Here is a 23,016-nt window from a genome sequence, read left to right as displayed (position 1 = left end):
TATTCTACAAGATGATGAAAACACAAAGCAACCCTGTAGCTTTATACCCTTTATTTTTGTTGGAGACAAAATTAGAATTGATTCCGTATCCAAACTTTTTTAGACACACAGCTTTGATAGCAACAATCATTATCAAACGTTTACAATATAGTGCTTTAAAATGTGCTGCTGAACTGGTCTCAATACAACACAGAAAAAACAGGTGCCAGTAGAAAACATGCACCATTTTTTGTTGATGCCCTCAATGACCTTATCACAGACATTTAGCCTGTGACTCTGGGAATGTTGAAGTGGAGATACAGCACATTAATCAGAGGTGGAAAGAAAACTGTGGCGTGTGTGTGTGTCATGTCAGAATAAAAGTGTTTCTGTAGATTATTCAATTATTAAAAAGAAACAATATCATTAGTCAGCTCTGATTTAAAAACAAACTAGGGATGCACCGATACTGGATCAGATATCAGGCCGATACTAATTCAAATAGCTGGATTCGGTGACAATGGGGCCGATCTATTCAATTACATTTTATGTTTAGATACATTATATACTGTAATTTAAATTCCTGTTTAAGTTTTGACCAATTTGTTGCTACATTAAAAAGGTTTACACTTGAAATGTTAATCTGGTTAATTTTGGAAGACCTTTTACCAAGTTGCTGGTGTACGATTTATTATTTTAATTATAAAGAACCATTAAATAAATTGATATCTGTATATTTATTTGGTCACATTTTGTTTTACAAAGTTAAGAAAGTCATTTTTAAGTCAAGTCTGATGTTGCCTTACACATAAAAGAATGATCACAGTCACTTCCACACAGTGAGACATACAGCTTATTAATTAAACACTGGTATCGGATCGGTACTCGGTATTGGCCGATACCTTAAACCCAGGTATTGTTATCGGTATAGGGATTGAAAAAGTTGGATCGGTGCATCCCTATAAAATACTTTGTGCGCCCTTTCGATAAGTCTGCAAGTTCATCTGACGATACATCGTTATACACACATTTTTAGGGTTACAAAAGAAGAATGAACTTACCGTACAAATACTTAATAAAAATATCACAATATTAGATGTACCCTGTAACTTTCCACCTCTGATTCACACATATTACCACATGGCCACAGCAAAGTAGCAGATGAATATTGTTTTACATTCATAAATACATTGCATATACATAAAAGATCCCCAAAAAAGCCAATTAAAATATTCCACTCACAGATATCTAGTGAGTTTCCTGTTTAGAGACATGACCAGACATGACTGCAGTGCTTTCTGAAGGCAAAACGCCGTGACTGAGCAAACACTCTGCACATCTTGAGTTTGTACGCGGTTTGCTCATCAGCGCCAAGCAATCTCTGAATAGCCGCCCCAAGAGATAATAGATTGATAAGTGATCATGTTGTTGATGGTTGAAAGCAGTTAAAGCGACGATGATGCCACTAAGGATATTAGATTTAGAGGCACAAATGGCCTGAGAAAGTCAACAGATGTTCAAACCGACGACTGATGGAGATGGAGGGTGAATTCATTTGGGCTGAAATTAGGGGGCACCACAGGAAGTCTTCAAAACTTGGCTCGACTTTGCTGGACAGTTCACACATTGAGAAGTGCTAGACTAAGAGTGTTTTTCAATGGATTTTTTCTCCTTAAATCCAGTACTAGTCTGTCTGGTTAACTAACCCTGCTCTTCTCATGACATTCAATTTAAGCCAGTCTTATTTAAAACATAACTCATCTGAGTTTTAAATAAGTAGCTCAGAACCCTTGAGGTTGCAACGGGCATTTACCACGGTAGACAAAAAGGCATAATACACACAAATAAGTTGCACACCAAAGCAGGTGTCTCCCACAACATTCAACACAAAACAAGCATAAGAAGCTCCTCTCCGAGTAGCAATCACCAAACACAGACCAAAACAGCACATACAGCATATTTACAACTTTAAATACAATCCTTTTCCGAATAAAGGCTAGCTAATGTCCCTCCACTCGTTTGTAGTGTTAACAGGTGAGCGATAATCCTTGATTCACATCTGTTGGTCCCAGGGAAATCTTGTTCTACTTGATCATAGTGAGCCTCTGTAGTAAAGAGTAACGGACATCCGCAAGATGGCACCGGCAAGCGCAAAGACGACAGAAACCAATCCAACCATCCGAGTCAGTTCCCAAAGGTCAATGTGAGTTCACAGCTATATCCGTTTCTGGTGGAGATTGCTGGGGGCTCTCCGTGCTCTTCCATGGCCTCGTGACCTCTTGGAGCAACAACACCTTTAATACTGGCCTATTGGAGGCAACCGTTAGTCCGCTCCTTCACTATGAAATCTTACAGTTCCCCTTAGAGGATGACGACGAGTCCTTTGGAGGACTCTGTGGAGGCCTGAAGGACTTTGAGCGTTTCAGACTGTTGGCTTTGCTTCCGCCACCGCTACTGCCTGCGGCTGCACTGTTCGCCACCGAGTAGGAGCGTCCGTGCATCATGACTGCATTCATGCCGTTGGCCATGGAGAAAGACTTGAGGTGGGACTTGATGGCCACAGGTAGGGGCAGTTTGTCAATAAGGTGCACCGGTGTGCAGGAGACGATGGAGCGGCAGCACAGATCTTGGAGGCTGAAGACTGTGGAACAAGAAGAGGGGATATGGGATGTGCCGACTGGGTGTCATGTCAGATACTACCTAAACTGCAGGCCTGAGACATCCATAATGCATCTTTTCAGCTTGCTCATACACTGTACTATTTAGACATCACAAGCTGATGCCCTCCACCAGATAAAGATTTTCACCCTTGCACATTTCTTACTGTTTGCAACATAAATTTAGTTTTTGTTTCATGCCGTTATCAATATTTAAACTTTATTTTGGTAACAGTGCATTTGTCTCTAGCAAGAAAAACACACCTCAAAGACAAAATCTATTCAAACTAGGGCCGTCAACGATAACGTGATAACGCAAATGAATTTTAAGGCAACTAATTTCTTTAATGCATTACGCCAACAATCATTCCGAGGTTGTAGCGGGCTCAGTTTTAGTGCTAGAGCAATTCACATAAATCAAGAAAACCTAAAGAATCAATTGGTACCAACCATGTCATACTAGCTTGTCGCAAACGAGGCTAAATAATTTTCCAAACTTGCACTAAATTGTGGCGAGGAAAAACTATCATGGCTATTTTCAAAGGGGTCCCTTGACCTCTAACCTCAAGATATGTGAATGAAAATGGGTTCTATGGGTACCCACGAGTCTCCCCTTTATAGACATGCCCACTTTATGATAATCACATGCAGTTTGGGGCAAGTCATATTCAAGTCAGCACACTGACACACTGACAGCTGTTGTAGCCTGTTGGGCTGCAGTTTGCCATGTTATGATTTGAGCATATTGTTTATGCTAAATGCAGTACCTGTGAGGGTTTCTGGACAATATTTGTCTTTGTTTTGTGTTGTTAATTGATTTCCAATAATAAATATATACATACATTTGCATAAAGCAAGCATATTTGCCCACTCCCTTGTTGATAAGAGTATTAAATACTTGACAAATCTCCCTTTAAGGTACATTTTGAACAGATAAAAAATGCGCAATTAATTTGCGATTAATTACGATTAACTATGGACAATCATGTGATTAACGACAATTAAATATTTTAATCGATTAACAGCCCTAATTCAAACAAAAAGTAAGTAGTTTCTTTTTTGACTGATAGAACAACTAAAAAGTGGATTCCCAAGTACCACACAATAGAAAAAAGCATACATTCCTAATCTGACAGAAGTGGATGGAAAAAATATTAACCAGCTCACCTCTGTTGGGTCTCCAAAATTTCTCCATCCCGTGCCTCATCAGCACAATGCGTGAAAGTTCTGTGAAGGATTCGATGACGTTGAAGTTGCACAGTGGACTGACCTCAAAGAAAGTCATGTTGTTCTTTTCTGCATAGGCCCTTGCGAGCTCGGTCGGCACCTGCCGCTTGAAAGCCAAGTGAAGCCGATTTCCCACCAGGATCCTGGGTACACCTGGGGCATGCTAATGGACATAAACAATATGGAAATATTTTAGGTCATGTAACACAAATTCTGCAGTATCTCTGCAGTATCTCTTAAAGATGATTTCTTAAAGCTATTGCACTGACTAATAGACAATGGTAGACACAGGATATACCCCATTCCCATGCATTTCCTGTATTTTTTTGTCAGCCAGAAATGGGTTGAATGGAATTACCTCGTCAATTTCCCGTATCCAGCGGTCAATGCCATCAAACGACCAGGTGTTAGTGATGTCATACACGAGCAGGATGCCCTATGGAATGAAGGCCATACAAGTTAACATATACACAGAATTACATAATGAGGGGAAAAAACACAAAAATTACTCTACAAGTCATCACCTGTGCTCCCCGAGAGTAAGACCTGAAGATGGTGCAGAATCTGCCTTGCCCAGATGTGTCCCTGTTGAAGACACACACACGAGCACGTACGGTAAGTACACCAAATATGGTACGGGTTCATCCATTACGCCACTTTTTGACTTGATAATTCTACACCGCTAAAAACACACTTACCATAACTCTAATTTCACTCTTTTCCCATCCAGCAGGATTGTGGTGGCCTTGTAATCAATCCCTGAAATTAAGATAAAAGAAAATGAACCTTTATTAATCCTCGGAGGGAAATTCAGGTGTCAAAGCAGCAACATCAGCAAACAGAGGAGAAACACAGGAGAGGTAAAGGTATACAAACAAATAAAAACACAAGCATAGTGTGTCAATAAATACATGTAGTATGTACATATGTGCAGTCTATTTAGTGGTATAAAGGATGTGTAGTGTGAAGTAAGTGGTATAAAGGATGTATAGTGTAAAGTAGGTGGTATAAAGGATGTATAGTGTAAAGTAGGTGGTATAAAGGATGTATAGTGTGAAGTAGGTGCAGATCAGTCCAGTGCTTTTTAATTATTTTCCAAACAACTGAACAGAAAGCAGCTTGTTACTCACCACTGCTGTAAGCATAGGGAGACTCTACTGATCCGTCTTTTAAACTGTCCAGGATCTCTCCCTTTCCAACATCGCTGTCTCCCACCAGAAGAAACTTCAGGAGATAATCGTAACTCTTGACTGGACTGCTCTGGGTGCCCATCATCCCACGCATTGGATCCGGTTCACAGAGGAGCCTCTTCAGCTCGCCAGACGTCCACTGCTCGAGGCTCTGGTAGCTAAGCGACGGATAACGTTAACGCTGCTAGCTGGTTCACTTAATGTACACTAACTCTCCTCTGTAAAGTCAAACAGACACACTAACCTCCTGATTAATCTGGACTATAGCAAAATAAACCTTTCAAAGTGCGTTATTAGCCCTGTAGACTGAGTCCAGGCAGCGGGGACGTGACGTTAATGTTTAACACTAAAAACCAAAACAACCTGCGCTAGCTGTTAGCTCGTTAGTTAGCCTGCTAACACACACGATAATGACGCATTATAGCACAAACTGCTGATTCAAAGTAAAACGAGTGTGTTTAGTCCCACATGAAACGATGAACTAGCAACCCAAATACGACTGTTTCACTTTGTTTGTAAAGATAATAAAGCCAGCGAGAGATACTCAGCTTCAGAGCAACACGTCTAGCTAGCTGACAACATGCTAACAACATGGACTGTGTTGGAACTTCCTGGTATTGACGTCACGAGCTGCGTCTTCTTCTTCTTCTTCTTCTGCTGTGGTGTTTATTGGCGGTTGGCAAACCATCTTAGAGGTGCATTACCGCCACCACCTGGACTGGAGTGTGGAACAGAAGATTGTGCAGAAACAAAATAGAACTAAAATAAATAAATAAAATTAAATAAATAAAAAATGATAATGAAAACTCTAGATTCTTTTAACTAAATCAGTTTTTCTCAAAAACTGAATAATTTCACTGTATATATTATCTGCTTTATTCCCCAATAGACCTGACACTGAAAAGTCGTGATGTTTTGCCTTCCTTAGTGTCTGAAAAAGGTGATTCCTCTGGATAGTGTAATTACTGCAGTGTATCAGTACGTGTTCAACAGTTTCTGACTGGTTACAGTGTGTACATTTCCCAGTTGGGTGTTTGCCTATTCGATATAATGTTTGATTAAGACCTGTATGTCCGATTCTTAGTCGAGTGATGATATTTTCTTCCCTTCTTTTCCAGCCCACCTTTCTCCCTGCTCCAACATGTTTCTGTATATTGTACATATGCCTTCCAGTTTCCTGATCATCCCAATACTCCTGCCATACTTTTTGTGCATAGTTCTTGATGAATGGTTTAGCCTCAGCTTTACTTAATGGAATTTGTAATTCTATATTCTTAATTCTTAGTGTTTGTTTGGCCAGAATGTCTACCTGCTCATTTCCTTCCACACCAACATGAGCAGGAACCCATATGAATCGTGTACCTGTGCCTTTTATTTCCATCCTATACATAATGAGAAATATTTCATTAATTAAATCCGTTCTGACTGATGATCTACCAGATCCTATGCTTGTGAGTGCTGAAAAACTGTCAGATGCAATAACGGTGTTTTTTATTTCCCTCTCCTCTATCCACTGCAGGGCCAATAATATTGCCAATATTTCTGTAGTATATACTGACACATAATTTGATACTCGTTTCTTGATGTATGTCTCACTCACCGGGATATAAACTGCTGCACCTGCACACCCTGTCTCAGGATCTTTGGAACCGTCTGTAAATAAGAACACGGAGTCTGAGAAGTGCTGATCCAAATAATTCTGGACTATGCGCCATGCTGGAATTTTCTTTGACTTCTCCTTCAATTCCTGCTGTATATTGAGGTCAACATTTGGTAATGGGAATAACCAGGGAGGAATGGAGGAAACTGAAACTGTAGAGCAATATTGGAATTGACATAACCCTATGTTTTCTGCCTTTGCATCACCTACCCACCCAAAGCTTATGAAGTTTGTTTCATTATGTTCCCAGCAGTCTATCAAAACACTTTTGGTAGGGTGAGTTTCATAATGCCCCTGAAGATTAACCCAGTATGCCAGCATTAATTTTATTCTTCTAATCCGTAGGGGCATTTCTCCCACTTCCACTTGCATTGCTGATACCGGAGATGTTCTGAATGATCCACTAATGATTCTCAAAGCCTGAGCTTGCAGTACATCTAATTTCTTGAGGTTTGATTCTGCTGCTGACATGTAAGCTACACACCCATAGTCAAGGACAGATCTCATGAGAGCCCAGTATATATGTTGTAAAGATGCTCTACTTGCTCCCCACTCCTGTCCTGTCAAACAACGCAGTATATTGATGACTTTTTTACATTTGCTCCTGATTTTATCTAAATGAATGTTCCATGTGAGCTTTTCATCAAACCAAATCCCCAGAAATCGAACAGCTTTGACTTGCTCCAGAGGTTGATCATACAGTTTTAGGGAAATGGGTGCGATTTTACGCCGTTTTAAGAAACAAATAACTTGTGTTTTTGCTACTGATAACTTGAATCCCCATTTGTTTGCCCATTTCTCCACCTCAGCTATTGCAGCTTGCATTTTCTTATTAACAAATGATACATTGCGGCCTCTTATCCAAAGAGCTCCGTCATCCGCGTACATAGACTTTCCTATTTTTTGCTCAACCTGAGAAAATATATCATTGATCATTATATTGAATAATAACGGACTACATACACTACCTTGTGGAGTTCCATTATCTACTGTATATACATTTGAATATTCTGCATCTACTCTTACCTGTATTTTCCTGTCAAATAAAAAGTCCTTCACCCAATTATATGCTCTACCACCAATTCCCAATGAATTCAATTTAATGAGTAACCCTTCTTTCCAGAGCATATCATATGCTTTTTCCACATCAAAGAAGATAGCTAATACTACTTCTTTGTTGGTCTGTGCTTTCCTGATGTCTGACTCTAAGCATAAGACAGAGTCCATAGTATTGCGACCCCTACGGAACCCACTTTGATGTGGAGATAAAAGAGCTTTACTTTCCAGGAAATAGGTTAATCTCTCTGTAACCATTCGCTCCATAATTTTACATAAATGAGAGGTTAGGGCAATAGGTCTGTAACTATATGGATCTGATGGGTCTTTCCCTGGTTTTAGAATAGGCACTATTACGGCTTGTTTCCACACTGAAGGAAGTTGTCCCACGAGCTGCGTCACATCCGGGTAGGATTTTTAAAATAAAAGAAACCCAACATCATCTGAAAATATATCACAAAATATATCCAACAAACATGTATATTTACATTTTTCAGACGTTGATAACACATGAACTTTCTGCGAGACTGAAAAAGAAGTATAATTCATCGTTTTATGGTTGTCCATGAGGACTTTAAGAACTTTAAACATGCACTATCTGCAACCATCTTGGACTCTAACCACTGGTGCACTTTGCACTTACTTTACACTATACATCCTATATACACCTATTTACACTATATATCCTATATACACCTATTTACACTATACATCCTATATACACTTACTTTACACTATACATCCTATATACCACTAAATAGACTGCACATATGTACATATTACATTTATTTATTGTACATACTACATTTATTTATTGACGGGCTGTACACACTATGTTCACCCATTCACTCTGTATCTTTTATATCTCTATTATTGTTTTTATAATTTTTGTATACCTTTACCTCTCCTGTGTTTCACTCTGTTTGCTGATGTTGCTGCTTTGACACCTAAATTTCCCTCCGGGGATTAATATAGGTTCATCTTATCTTATCTTATCTTATTGTATTCAATTTTGGAAAGGAAATTATATATTGTGCAAAAAATCACATGCTTTTAATATTGAAGGTAAACATGTTATCACTTATTTTGAATGGGATGATAACAGTTTTTGCTCTATTGTTAACCTTTCTATCTCAGTGGGGAAATTTCCTATTCATAAAGCTAAATTTCTTAACTCAACTTCATCTTTTAAACTGTTTTTAATTTAAATTGAATGTTATTTTGAGTCTCAATCCATCAGTTACAAAAATTTACTCAGAGATGTTTGTCTGAAGAAGTCACTTATTTATACTACATACTGCATAAACATATAGAACAAATGTTCTATATGTTGTGTTACATTGTCAACACAACACATTGTGAATGTCTGACTTAAATAAAGGTTTAAAAAAAATAAAAATAAAAGAAACCCAACATGTTATTTACATTTTTATTTAATATTCACTAGCCCAAGTTTTCTAAATCTTCCCCATCTTTTGAACTTGATCGATCTTTTGATTTTGGAAATTATATCGAGACTTTTAAACTTATCAGTGAGTGCAGGCTACATATAATTAATCCGGGAATTATTTAAAAAATATTTTAGTGAGGTAACTATGCCTTTTGCAGCTTTGTATTTTAGCTTTATTGTTATTTCATGTCTCAATTTAATTCATATATGATACTAATATAAGGTACTTTGTTTTTTATATTTAACATAATGATGCAATTGATGTCTTGGTTCTGTCACTCTTATTTGATATATATATATATATATATATATTTTTATATATATATTTATATTTATATATATATATATATTTATTTGATATATATAAATCAGGAAAGGATTAGGATAAGGAAATGTCACATTATGATATACTTCACAAACCACCACTGGTGTATGGCAAATACAGAGAAAGGGTGATTGATTGTTATTGGTCACCTCTCATTGGTTGTTCTTGATTGGCATTTGCAGCAGCTGTGGGGAGTTCTCTCTTGATTGCAGAATATAAAAGCCAGCTGAAGCACCACTATCATATCCAATCTGTTTAAGTGAGGGGTCAGCTTCAGTGGGAGGTAGCTGCTGGAGTGAAAATGGATCTGATGCACGCTGGGATTGTATTACTGTTGTTTTGTTCTGCCTATAGTTATCAGTTCAGGTATGACCCGTTTGTGCAAGACCCTGAACGAGAGTGGGAGAGAATGGAGACGGTGATAGGTGAAGAAATGACTGAGGCCCTTGCACCTGAAACTAAATTCTTGAGTGCATCAGGTAATGGATCTTCAACACCTGAAGCAAAGACAGTTCCTGAGTATCTGGTTGTCTCCAAGGACCAGAAAGAGGTTTTCAAGCCAGAAAAGGGTGCCAGACCCCTCCCTGATTCAGCCAAGGAAATGTTACTGAAGACTGTTTCCACTACTCCTGCAACTGCAGGAACAGCCAGACCAAAGTTGGTTGAAATCCTGTGCCATGTTGACAGAATCTATGTAAGAATCAGGAGAGAGGTCTTTAAAACTAGGGATGCATACAAATATTTGAAACTAGGCACCTGCCCTGTTAACCAAGGTACCAAAAATCATTACTACCTTCTGTACCTTCTGAAAACTGACTGTGGATTCAAGAGACAGGTTGGTAAATGTGAATTCATGTTTGTCTTTTCAATACTTTTTTTCTGCCTAACTTGACAAACCACACATGTTTGTATGTTCCAGAGTAATGCGGCTTATCGGTCCATCAGCAATACGCTCCACTACAAGCCCACCAGTCCAGTTTTAAGAGAAATGCCATTTGACATTCCCCTGCAGTGTAGATATCCAAGGTAAGATTTAGTTTATTTTAGTTTGAGCCAGATTGTATATTGGGTCTACTTGTAGGTTTAGGTTATAACTGACTTTTTTTTTCTAATCACAAGTCTAAATTTTATAAATTAAGGATTTAGTTAACACTTGGCATGGCCTACTGTTACAACTACAGGGCATTGATGATTGCCATTTTGCATTAACACCAGTTTTCACTTGACTGTTGCAGGTTGTTTCACTCCTACAAAGTTGGCTTCTATCCTAAACTACAGGGAGGCACAGTTTTCAAAGCGCTGAAATCAAAAGGCGGTTACACCCTCACTCCTCAAGATGGTATGCTCCCCTTGACTGTGAATTGACTCCTGTTCACATGTGCACGCATTCATACAAAGGAACATGAGTGGCAGAACGAAGGCCTTGATCACTTGCAAAAGCACAAAGATGTATCTAAACTAGGGCTGTTGAGCGACTCAAATATTTAATTGCATGATTGTCCATAGTTAGTTGTGATTAATCTCACATTTTGTAATTGTTCAAAATCTACCTTAAAGGGAGATTTGTCAAGTATCTAATACTCTTGTAAACATGGGAGTGGGCAAATATGATTGCTTTATGCAAATGTATTTATATATTTATTATTGGAAATCAATTAACAATTCCTCAAAATCTCTCTTTCTGGGTTCTGTGTGAGGGGAAAACAAAGGAAACTGGACTATATTGGCAGCTTTCAGCTTCATTTGAGCTAAACTCAAACCTGTAATTAACAATTAAATGAATTCAAAGAAAGAAACTCTTTAGTTCATACAAATTATTTGCCACTTTTCATACCACTACAGCAAGGGCTGTCATCTGTCAAGCATTTGAAGGTGTTAAAATGTACTATAGTCAAGCATTCAATACTATAGCATGTACTCAGGAATTCATCACTATATATTCAGACTGCTAAATGCTCAGACAGGGATGGAACATTTCCACACAAACATTTTTCATACTATTTTTGTAACCCAAATGGCGAACATATGCGGCAGTTTGTCCAATGACTGATGTCCCCCACTTTGCCACAGCATCAGGGTATGACATCACCGGTCCCAAAACCTACACCTTGGGCCAGCCGATGTACTTTGAGGCCAAGCGAGCTAACAGAACTGCATCTTCTGGAGATAAGAGGATTTACATCAACAAGTGTTTCATGACGGCCTCCCAAAACCCCAGCTCGGATCCTAAATATACGGTCATCGACAACCAAGGGTGAGCTTTAAATTATTTCAGAATAAAATGGGCATATGCCACTTGGTGTCTAGAGGTAAACATGCATATTCTCTCTAATTGCAGCTGTATGATTGATGGCAAGGCGACTGAACTGTCAAAGTTCCTCCCTTGCACCCCCAACATGGCCCAGAAATTCAGTGTAGGCGCCTTGGTTTTCAAGGACCAAGTTTCCACTTCTTCTTCATCACAGGTACTGTCAAGAGCAAGTGGTACATAGCGCTATACTGTCAAATAGAAAATGGTATTAACTCTGAAATTGAACATCCTTCAGCAACTCTACATGCACTGTGAGCTCTCCATGGGGAAACTTACTCCAACTCCGAGTTCAAAGGCTTGCAATTATGTCCCAGCTACCAAAAAGTGAGTTGACTCAACATCCACCGGTGGAGGCATAGCTTGCTTTTTGAAGGTCTTGTGGGATGAAATGTTTCATGTGTACTTGATGGGTCAAAACTAATCTCTTGTCAACAACAGTTTATTGTATTGATCGGTTTATCAAGCTTGCATTTCAAGACCTGCTAACTTTGTTTATGGTTTAGGTGGAAGGCGCTATTCGGTGAGGACTCAGTGTGTGCCTGCTGTGACTCAACCTGTTCGCTGGCAAAGCTGAAGGGTAAGTTTCCTTTTGTGTTTATGCATTATGAAAAAGGGGGAAAATCTTAACAAATACAGCATGATCCTTAACTTGAGCATCAATTCATGAAGCATTTTGATGTCATGTACAGACAATATTGATGCAATATCTCAGACAATAAGGCCATTGTAAGGTTGCTTTCTTTAATGCTACTTTTCCACAAATTAAGATTTTGACTTTATCATGTCCTATTTCAACAGCTTCTAGGAACATGATCTCCAGTCACTCTTGGAAGGTCGACCTGAGCAGCCAGGCTGACTATGACGAGTTTGAGCCTCGGATGAAATCCCTGGATGCTGACACATTCAGTTTGGAGGACCCTGCCATGGGAGAGCATCAAGACTTCCTAAAGTACTGGGAGCACGATTACTAAAAGAAATGTGGTGTGAAAATGAGAATTTTAAAATAAATATATCTCCTGTACTTGATGTTTCTTTTGCAACATGGTCTATTCATGAAGTAATGGTCTAACTCCTTCATTGATGTTAACCCTCTGAGACCTGTGGAATTGCAACTTTACAGTCTATCAGAGGCTGTCCATGTCTTGTCAGCTTGTTGGGGAAGGAGGCCAAATAATGCTGTAAAGTTAGGCTAAATTTTAGCAAGGAAAAACTGGCATGGCATTTTCAAAGGGGTCCCTTGACCTCTGACTTAAGATATGTGAATGAAAGTGGGTAGCCATAGAACCCATGAGTCTCCCCTTTACAGCACTTTATGATAATCACATGTAGTTTTTTTTTGTACACACACAGCATAAATGTGTTTTTGCCTATTCTAAAAATGGTGTTTTTGAATACTGGGGTCCCTAAACAGTCTTGGTATCACTGTAAAGCTGAGACTCTTGTGGATTCAAAGAGCCCAATTGTAGTCATGTGATGTTAGTCCCCATAGTAGCCATTTCATGGTAGTGAGACCATTTTTTTCTTTTTTAAACTTGACCTCACTGTATAAAATGACCTGCGGTGACCTCTAGGATAATCACAGCCTCATGAAACTTTACAACCACAAACGAGACCTAGAGCATTCAGAAGATGGATGGCTTTCCTAGGTAGATTGACAATAAGGGGGTTTCTGAGCAGTTTCTAGAACAGAAGTGCTCGCCATCTAATTGTTGAAAAATGTAATTCTTGCAGAAATCTCCAGATGTCAAAAGTTTGATACCGAATCACAGCATGGCTTTTTGTATGTTGTTCCTCAAGGTCTTGGTGTTTTAATGTGGTGTTTTGGAGGAATTGATTTTTATCAATTCTCAAGTGGTTAAAAAAAATTGTTTAATTAGCACCAACTCTGTAACAAATGATATCAACCCAAAAATTGCTGCAACAACTTATGAGACATAAAGCGTGGGAATGGTCATATACTTCCATCATAATGTTCTAAACCCTTATACACATTTACAATTTATTTTAATTAAATAATTCATGTTTATTTCTTATTTGACTAGAACAACTTAACACACAGTACTGAGCTACATCTCAAATTAATCTTCATGTTCCCAGCTTTCAGATGATGTACACCACTTCTATGTGACATCTACTGTTGACCTGCTATCTCCCCCTAAAAAAAACCTGTACCCCCATAATAAATAGACACAAATGGGTCCATTGTGAGTCTCAGAGGGCTCTAAATTGCACACTAAAATCAAGTGATGTTTTTTAAATGGAACAATTGAGACCGTTAATACACTAATCAACATAATCATGTATCAGCATATGTGCATTTCTAAGCATTTCCTGGAAATGCAGTACAGCATTTCTGTAGATGCAGTTGTGTACCACAAGGGGATGGAAGAGATTCACTTTCTTTGCTGCAGTAAATTCAGCAGGAAGTTCAATAACCCTCTGACTTAAAGGGTTCCCAATGAGAACATGGTGCAGCAGCTTTTTCTCGAGGCTTTTCTCCATGAAGGACAATAAGTCTCGTAGTCTAAAAGCCACATAGCCGGGTCTCCACTGCGACGGGTCTTTGGTCAAAAGCAGATGCATTAGTGCAGTTTTGAAATGAGAATCCTTGAGGGCACTACTTCCTGACAGTGCTGTCTGTCTCTTGTGAAGGAAACGTGCAATTTCAAGAGTTTGACTGTGGCATGAGTCTACAGGCAGGAGTTTAGAGATGTGTTCTAGGAAACGATCCTCATAGTTGGTCAGGGAGAGCGTCCAGAATGCATCCAAGTTGTTTGGGGAGCAACGAGTAATGAAGAAATGGGCGTCAGCGTTGAGTTTAACCACAGGATTCATACTGAAGCTAATCGTCTTCCCCGATCTGAATCGAACTGTCAGAGCACCTGGAGCACCGATGTAGCGAATGTTCAGCTCAAACTCGTACTTGTGAGAAATCTGTTCCCACGCTTGTTTGATGGTGCTCTGAAACCATCTGTTGACCTGTGATTTGGACAGCAAGGGGGAGTTCTTCACGCAAAGAAGGCTGTCACAAGCATCGGCCATTTTCATCTTCTCAGTCTCGCAATGCAGCAAGCACACCATATCATCTGAATTGGGAGACTGACAGTGGCAGCCATTTGGGATTTCTTTATTTTCCACTAGTTTGATTTGACCGCAGACTTGCATATCTGGCAGCAGGTCACTTGCTTGGTTGTTCCAGAGCAGACACTGGAAACCATAGGGATCAGGCGGGATAAAGGGGACGACGATATCACACTCATCCACTTTCTGAAAGTCCTCGATCACCATTCCGCCATTTCTACCGCAGACGGCCCTCATGGCCTCCAATAGATCCTGTGCAAAACCCTCCAAAAACTCTTTACACTTCTTATCAGATGAGACTTGAACACATTTAGAGTGAAATCGCTGCAGAGTGTCGCTGTCCGGTAGCCGCACTTCAGCAGCGGTGCAGGTCACTGTGAAGGCTCCGGTTTCTTCTGGTTTCATTTCGGATTTTTTCCCAAGGTATTTCCTAAGGAGGCGGATCATAGAAATGATGGAGAGCGTGTTCCATATGTACCAGAGACAGTCGCCCTCCCAGTCAGAGATGGCCTCTGAAGTTTCATTTTCTGATGTCGCGGGGTGAAGGTGTGACGGAGGGGATTCTTGCTCTTTGGAGTTGAACACTTCCTTCTCCCCTGACTTTTCTTGTTGCTCTTGTGGTCTGCTTGGGTCTGTAAATGAGCCGTCAGTCTGGATGTGTTTACTCTTCATATCCAGCTGTAAATTCCCATGTTGCTCATGATCAATTTGTGGTGCCTTCAGAGGAGTCTCGGGTTCACTTTTGGAGTTTTGAGGCCAACTTGGATCTGCTATAAAATGTCCCCCTTCTGGTGAGTTATGATCAGCACCGCCTCCCTCTGAATCTTGCTTGGTGACATCTTCTAAGACTGACTTTTCATCTTTTCCAGTAACACGTTGATCAGACTGAATGTTTTTTACGTCATCCAGAAGCCCTCTATTGTCAGTGTGTGTCATTTCCTCGGCGACGGGTGCCATTTCGTGGTCCACTTTCTCTCCTCCTCTCTGCAGCCTCTCTTCATGCTTTTGCATGCCCACTGTGGTGACCTCATCCCATTCCTCAACGCTGGGGTTGTCCCTCGGTGACATTAGGAGACCCAGAGCCACCACAAACACTCGCAGCAGAGTATCTTGCATTGCCACTTCTGTCTGTGAATGAGTCAAACAGCATAAAGATTTGTTTAAGAAATTAAGTCATTTTTAAAAAAAAGCTCTCTTGAAATATGCAAAAACAAGAATGAATAGAAATCCCTGCAATTACATGAAAACTTTATGAGAAATTATCCTGCAGGCAAATTTCATAATGATGCAAAGCAAGTAAGAAGGAAGCTACTTCCTCGATGGCCTGGAAGCATCCTCTTTACTCATTTCTATGATTACATTGTATATCAAACATCATTTATCACTGCACTCAACATTAAAGGAGAAGAACAAGAATACGCACCAAAAGAAGTGATTAATTATCTCAGCTCTGCAACGCTCCGGTAATGTGTGAGTAGGTACAAAGGAGGAAGCAAGAGACTAACCTTGCACAGCCACAGGCTCTGTGAACTCTTCCTATTTTAGATGTCGTTGTGAGGTCGTCTTGCGTGACTTATTTCCTGCACACCATGCCCATGTGCTCTGCTGTGACATCTTCCTGTGTGAATACATGTTAGAAGACAGATAGCACAGACTTCCTGTAAATTTAACTGCACATTCAGAAGAGTCTGAAGTGAACCATTTTCACTGAAGTCACTGAATGAATCATAAACTTTCACAATGTATTATATTACGTTATGAAGGACCAAGCATTAGGCCATACACTATTGTTAACTCTCTGAGACCCATGATAGACCTGTTTTTGTCTTTTTTATGGGGGTTCAGGGTTTTTTTTAGGTGGAGATAGCAGGTCAACAGTAAATGTCACATAGAAGTGGTGTACATCATGTGAAAGCTGGGAACCTGAAGATTAATTTGAGATGCAGCTTAGCTTGGTGTGTCAAGTCGTTGTAGTCGTAAACCAGAAATAAACATGAATTAAGTAATCAATTAAAATAAATTGTGAAAATGTATAAGGGTTTAGATCATTATGATAGAGGTATATGGTGGCTATGATAGAATATTTTTCCAAACAGCTAACTTTGAGTCTTTTTTTTGTGCTTGTGTGTTGATATACTGTATATGCGTATGTATGTGCATATGTAAATGTGTGAATATGCTTATGCATGTATTGCGTTAATATGCATTATTTACCTATTCTATTGTTTATGTTGTGAATTTCCTTGAAAAGCACTGCTTATGGCTTAAAAAAGTGCTCTCTAAACAACATTTTCCCACAAAAAATCCCAAGCTCACTTATGTCTCATAAATTGTTGCAGCAATTTTTGGGTTGATATAATTTCTTATACAGATTTGGTGCTACATTTAACCATTTTTTACCACTCGAGAATTGATAAGAAAAATGATCAATAATCCCTCCAAAATACCACATTTACATACCACAAAAACTTTTGACATTTGGAGATTTCTGCATGAATTGCATTTTTCAGTGATTGGATGGCGAGCACTTCTGTTCTGGAATCTGCTCAGAAACCCCTTATTGACAATCTACCTAGGACAGCCATCCATCCTCCCAATGCTCTAGGTCTCTAGTTTGTGGCTGTAAAGTTTCATGAGGATGTGATTATCCTAGAGGTCACCACAGGTCATTTTATACAGTGAGCTCAAGCTTCAAAAGATGGTCTCACTACAATGAAATGGCTACTATGGGGACTAACATGATCACACATTAATACAATTGGGCTCATTGGATCCACAAGAGTCTCAGCTTTACAGTGATACCCAATTTATGCAATTCCAAGACTGTTTAGGGACCGCAGTGTGCAGAAATATTCATAAAACATATTTTTTAGAACAGGTGAGAATAATACTACACTAATACAAACTGCTTTGTTTTTCATATGATATCTGTACAACCACTCCAGCTCTAAAACTGAACCTGCTACAGCCTCTCAAAAACAGTAAAGTCAGTCAGGATTGTGTGCCTCAGGGGGTTAAATAAAAACAATGTGTGGAAAATGGTTAAAGTCTATGAATAAGAGAATAAGCCCTTGCCTTTTATCTTCTTGTGGGCTTCTAACTGGTTTGTCGAGCTCTGCCTCATTCAGTGGGTGCAGTTGAGTTCAAAGGGCTACATGCAGGTGAAATAAAGTAACAAATACCTTGGAGATGTAATGATTATGATATTTTGCCCGAGATTGATTTATTTGTTTCTGATTTAACAAGTGGAAACAGATTCACCCTTCACCTCTTCGACAACAACCAAATGTTCTAGCCAAAGCCAGGGATATTTGAATGGTGTGAGGCCATGTTTGCATGTCTGGATTGTTCTGACTGCAGCTGAACAACGCTGCATCCCCGAAGTTCAGGTAACCTGAGTTAACACTACTACATTCATATAAGAAAGAAAGAAAGAGAGAAAGAAAAAGTGAATTGTGAAAGGACTGTCTGGAAGTGTGTTTCTGAGAGCTGTAACAGGTTTACTTTTGAGAAAATGTGCGCTGAATGAGGATCTTTTGTTACATCACACTGAACACCTGTGAAGGGAGGGGCGTGATGGCAGATGATGTGGTCGGCTTTGAACATCACCCCAGAGGAGTCGAGAAACACCTTTCAGTCGGTCAGAGCTACGATGTCCAATAAGTGTACAAAGAACATCAAGTTATTTACCCTGGACTATATTTTCACTATATGATTTTGTTTCCTATCCTGGATCTTTCCTTTCCTTTTGTTCATCCACTCTTAAGAAAAGAGGTAAGAGTGTGTTTGTGATGCTCCTTTCTGATCAATATCTATGGGATGCCTGACTTTGTATTATTATTAGGGCTGTCAATCGATTAAAATATTTAATCGCGATTAATTGCAAATTCATTGCACATTTTTTATCTGTTCAAAATGTACCTTAAAGGGAGATTTGTCAAGTATTTAATACTCTTATCAACATGGGAGTGGGCAAATATGATTGCTTTAAGCAAATGTGTGTATATATTTAATATTGGAAATCAATTAACAACACAAAACAATGACAAATATTGTCCAGAAACCACCAGAAGCATAAAAAATGTGCTCAAATCATAACATAAATGCATGTGATTATCATAAAGTGGGCATGTGTGTAAAGGGGAGACTCGTGGGTACCCATAGAACCCATTTTCATTCACATATCTTGAGGTCAGAGGTCAAGGGACCCCTTTGAAAATGGCCATGCCAGTTTTTCCTCGCCAAAATTTAGCGTAAGAACTGTGGTGCCTTTTCTACCACTCTTTCACTGACTGATTTCAAACTCCCTGCACTTGTTTTCACAGATTTAATTCCATCTTCTGAACTAAAGATCCACCACATCATCTCCCAAAATGGATAAGTTTCGTATGATGTTCCAGTTCCTCCAATCCAACCAGGAATCTTTTATGAATGGGATCTGTGGTATCATGGCACTCGCTAGTGCCCAGATGTACTCTGCCTTTGAGTTCAACTGCCCCTGTATGCCAGAATACAACTACACCTATGGGATCGGACTGCTCATTATTCCACCTATATGGTTCTTTCTGTTAGGTTTTGTATTGAACAATAATGTGTCAGTGCTCGCAGAGGAATGGAAGAGACCCATAGGGAAACGGATCAAGGACCCAACGATTCTTCGCTACATGTTTATCTCAATCACACAGAGATCCTTGATAGCACCTATGGTGTGGGTGTCTGTCACTCTCATGGACGGGAAGAGCTTCCTCTGTGCTTTCAGCATCAACTTGGATATTGACAAGTTTGGGAATTACAGTGTGATGACGGGGCTGTCAGAGATGGAGAGGATCAAACTGCTGGCGAGGATTCCATGCAAAGACCTATTTGAGCATCAGGAGATAAGAGTGGCAACATCACGATACATCAAGTGTATATCACAGGTAGCCTGCCGGTTTTCTTCTCAGATTTTCTGTGAATGGTTTTAAACTGCGGGGGTTGTTAGCTGGCATGCTTTTGACAGAGACAGACCCGGAGACAATTTTGACAATTTTAAAGACAAAATGTCAGTTAAATGGCAACATTTGAATAACATAGGGGGAATTCTGGCTTAAATGTGAAAAATAAATCTAATAGAAGTGGCTACTACTGTTTTCTCCATGGCGGCCGGGTCATAAAACTCTCATTTTACAGCTAAACAGTACACTACAAGATGTTTCTGAAAACATTTTAGGTGAGAAATAGGCATTACAGTAACAGAATATTGATTCATGACTGATCAGTTTTGCGAGTTTTGCTAGCAGTGATTGACAGCAGCTGTAGAGACTGCTCGGCTCTGATTGGTTGTTTTGGTTCAGGCGTGATGAAAATTTGCAAATGCCATTAGGAGCACAGGAGGAGACAAAGGAACATGATTTTTTCACAGATTATATGTCTCATGCACTACTGTCATGATAAAAAAAATATTTTTATAAAACTGTCACTATATCCTATTTGCTCAAAGTTACCAACTGCAGCTTTAATCTATGATAACTGTGGTTTTCACAATAGCACAATAGAAGCATTTTTTTTATTCATCTTTGTGTTTTCAGTGGGGAGGCTCTGATTAAAAGGGCATTGGTAATGTAAAGACAATATATATATATATATATATATATATATATATATTTATACGTATATGTATATATATAAATACACAGTAAGTGTGGCCAAAAGTTGGGGACACTTTCAGCAGGCAGTTTTCGAACTTCATCACACGATATGATGACGAAGCAAATACAATTTCCTTGCTTTATTCCTCAAAAACTGTAGTTAACTTAAATCTCCCCACCCGGCCTTGCACTTTGAGCTCACTGAAGCTTTCCTGTTCGCTTATTAGAGGGATAGATAAGCCTCTAAATTTATTATTCATGGAACTGGGACCTATTTCAATCCATCCAAAAACACCCACACTGTTATTTAGGTCTTTGATCAGCTGCAGGGCAATTATACAGGCTTAAAAGTAACATGTCTCTGAAAAGTCTATTGATATACAGATTCTGTTAATGAGTTATGAAACTGGCAGGGAGCTCTTAGATATGCTTTTTCAATCACGTGTTGGACTATTTGACTTCCACTATCTTTAGTATATGCAAGAACACCAACACAACACAAAGTCCATCTCTCTGTTGTCTATATATTTTTCATAAACTGTATGTTTGAGTGCTCAGAAAGGAGGTCATTCTGCCACACTGACACATCTAATAATGGCTCTATTTTACAGGCATGTGGATGGATGTTTCTGCTCATGATGACCTTCATGGCCTTCCTGATCCGAGCCATTCGACCATGCTTCACTCAAGCCGCCTTCCTCAAGACCAAGTACTGGTCTCATTACATCGACATTGAGCGCAAGATGTTCGACGAGACCTGCAAGGAGCATGCCAAGAGTTTCGCCAAGGTTTGCATCCACCAGTACTTTGAGAACATCAGCGGGGAGATGCGCAGCTTCCACCACCATCGCTCCAGCAGGGACGAAAGCGACGACGAAGACGAGGATAACAAGAGAAGTGACGAAGACAAGCTTCTGGGTATCAGGGCCCAGGATGATATGAATAAGGTTTTATGGAACTGGCACACCTGTAAGCCAGCTCTGGCTCTGAGAAAGGACCAAATGGACGTTGAAAACAATGGCCATCTGAATGGAGAGGCCAACGGAGCAGCAAATGGATTTGTAAAGGGACACACCCATGACGTGGAGAAAAGGGAATGGGCAGTGTATTACAGTAAGGTCTGAAGAATTCAAAAGGACAAAGAAAAGCTCGCATTGGCTCTTCTTTAACTTCACAGGAATCATTTTGTTTCTATTAGCTAGTAATTTATCAAAGTTAGTTAGAAATATATTTGAATTAGAATTTTACTTCAATGCACAGAACATATAAATGAATATAAATTAAATTATATATCCGATATAATATAAACACATATATACACACATATTCACACATATACACATATACAGTATATACGCACATATGCACATACACATACGCATATATATACAATATACAATATATATACCCATGTATACATACAGTATATGCACACATATACATACATACATTACATACATATACACACACACACACACACACACACACACACACACACACACATATATACTGTATACAGTATATATATATAGTTTGACTGATGGTACAACACTTGAGCATAATACGATTGCCAACATATCTCTAATTCACATCAGTTAACTAAAAAAAGATGTCTATTTCTGGGTGTCGCCCAAAAACCTGTTTGTTGTTTTTACTGTTGTCACAACTATTTTATCTACATGTCATGAATTACCGAAAACAACGTGTCACTGCTCTCTGAGGGACAGAGCTTGGCAAACATCTGAAGCCTGTAAAGTCTAGGCTGCAGAAGTAGAGCTGCTGTATAATGTAGTAAAGCATAATCACAGCACACTGGAGAGTTCTCATTGATCAACAACACTAGTGAATGTTTGTGTTGCTCTTAAGTGTGGGGCCACCATAAATATCCCCAGGGCACAAAACAAAATGATAACATGGGTAATATAAGCAAAGAAAACAGCTCCATGCACGTCGAGCTCCTTGTGTCACTTTTGATAGAAGAAATAACACAATATATTTATCGTCTTACAAATGAAAAGTTGAATTCATAAAAAAATAAAACACAATTCAATTCAATACACTCATTATGTTCTGCTACAGCCTTGCTTGGTCTGGTATGACCAGTAGCTTATGGTGGCTAACGTTAGCTAATGTTAGCTAGCTAGATAGTGCTGTTTAACTAACATTACTGAGTCAGTTTTCAGAAATTTGTGATATCCTCTATATTTATGCCACTGTTACAGACTTTTTAGCATTTACTATTGTCTTGTAGCTGCCACTTGTAATCACAGAGGCAAAAGTTACATATTCGCATTAAAGGAACTATGTGTTTTCCTTTCGGGGATCTATTAAATGGAATATAATAAGTATGTTTTCATTAGTGTATAATCACCTGAAACTAAGAATTGTTGTGTTTTTCATTAGCTTAGAATGAGCCCTTCATATCTACATAGGAAGCAGGTCCTCTTCATAGA

The 23,016-nt window shown here is 39.2% G+C and overlaps 4 protein-coding genes across 6 annotated transcripts; 2 read left to right on the top strand and 2 right to left on the bottom strand.

Annotated features, from left to right (window-relative positions):
* Positions 1-36: 36 nt before the first annotated feature.
* On the bottom strand, positions 37-5,679 carry LOC141764125 (ras-related protein Rab-40C-like). The gene is made up of 6 exons (XM_074629092.1): positions 4,994-5,679; positions 4,562-4,622; positions 4,388-4,448; positions 4,222-4,299; positions 3,804-4,026; positions 37-2,620 (listed from the first exon to the last, which is right to left on the bottom strand). The coding sequence occupies exons 1-6, from the start codon at positions 5,145-5,147 to the stop codon at positions 2,319-2,321; spliced, it is 879 nt and encodes a 292-aa protein (XP_074485193.1). The 5' UTR covers positions 5,148-5,679; the 3' UTR covers positions 37-2,318.
* Positions 5,680-9,780: 4,101 nt separating this feature from the next.
* On the top strand, positions 9,781-12,881 carry zp3c (zona pellucida glycoprotein 3c). Its single transcript, XM_074629081.1, has 8 exons — positions 9,781-10,379; positions 10,464-10,570; positions 10,780-10,883; positions 11,615-11,798; positions 11,883-12,009; positions 12,091-12,179; positions 12,359-12,432; positions 12,654-12,881. Exons 1-8 carry the CDS (start codon positions 9,846-9,848, stop codon positions 12,824-12,826), a joined length of 1,392 nt encoding a protein of 463 aa, XP_074485182.1. The 5' UTR covers positions 9,781-9,845; the 3' UTR covers positions 12,827-12,881.
* On the bottom strand, positions 11,352-16,589 carry LOC141764113 (inositol 1,4,5-trisphosphate receptor-interacting protein). 3 transcript variants are annotated; one of them, XM_074629071.1, is made up of 2 exons: positions 16,360-16,589; positions 11,352-16,060 (listed from the first exon to the last, which is right to left on the bottom strand). In XM_074629071.1, the coding sequence occupies exon 2, from the start codon at positions 16,050-16,052 to the stop codon at positions 14,139-14,141; it is 1,914 nt and encodes a 637-aa protein (XP_074485172.1). In that variant the 5' UTR covers positions 16,053-16,060; positions 16,360-16,589; the 3' UTR covers positions 11,352-14,138. The 3 variants fall into 3 exon arrangements, with proteins under 3 accessions (XP_074485172.1, XP_074485171.1, XP_074485173.1); XM_074629070.1 differs by having other exon boundaries at positions 11,352-16,064; positions 16,360-16,586; XM_074629072.1 differs by having other exon boundaries at positions 11,352-16,064; positions 16,442-16,584.
* Positions 16,590-18,766: 2,177 nt separating this feature from the next.
* On the top strand, positions 18,767-21,868 carry calhm1b (calcium homeostasis modulator 1b). Its single transcript, XM_074629097.1, has 2 exons — positions 18,767-19,855; positions 21,175-21,868. Exons 1-2 carry the CDS (start codon positions 19,310-19,312, stop codon positions 21,685-21,687), a joined length of 1,059 nt encoding a protein of 352 aa, XP_074485198.1. The 5' UTR covers positions 18,767-19,309; the 3' UTR covers positions 21,688-21,868.
* The last annotated feature ends 1,148 nt before the right edge of the window (positions 21,869-23,016 follow it).

This window comes from Sebastes fasciatus, chromosome 3, assembly GCF_043250625.1.
Source record: "Sebastes fasciatus isolate fSebFas1 chromosome 3, fSebFas1.pri, whole genome shotgun sequence".
Classification (NCBI taxonomy): Eukaryota; Metazoa; Chordata; class Actinopteri; order Perciformes; family Sebastidae; genus Sebastes; species Sebastes fasciatus.
The sequence above is the reverse complement of the archived record's forward strand: the minus strand, read 5'-3'. Positions and strand labels throughout refer to the sequence as shown.

Coding starts and splice junctions, on each gene's coding strand:
- LOC141764125 (XM_074629092.1), bottom strand. CDS start 5,147: ATGCGTGGGATGATGGGCACCCAGAGCAGTCCAGTCAAGAGTTACGAT. Junction 4,300..4,387: donor CTTACTCTCGGGGAGCACAG/GTGATGACTTGT, acceptor TTCATTCCATAG/GGCATCCTGCTCGTGTATGA. Junction 2,621..3,803: donor ATTTTGGAGACCCAACAGAG/GTGAGCTGGTTA, acceptor CTTGTTCCACAG/TCTTCAGCCTCCAAGATCTG.
- zp3c (XM_074629081.1), top strand. CDS start 9,846: ATGGATCTGATGCACGCTGGGATTGTATTACTGTTGTTTTGTTCTGCC. Junction 10,884..11,614: donor CACCCTCACTCCTCAAGATG/GTATGCTCCCCT, acceptor ACTTTGCCACAG/CATCAGGGTATGACATCACC. Junction 12,180..12,358: donor TATGTCCCAGCTACCAAAAA/GTGAGTTGACTC, acceptor TTTATGGTTTAG/GTGGAAGGCGCTATTCGGTG.
- LOC141764113 (XM_074629071.1), bottom strand. CDS start 16,052: ATGCAAGATACTCTGCTGCGAGTGTTTGTGGTGGCTCTGGGTCTCCTA.
- calhm1b (XM_074629097.1), top strand. CDS start 19,310: ATGGATAAGTTTCGTATGATGTTCCAGTTCCTCCAATCCAACCAGGAA. Junction 19,856..21,174: donor ACATCAAGTGTATATCACAG/GTAGCCTGCCGG, acceptor TCTATTTTACAG/GCATGTGGATGGATGTTTCT.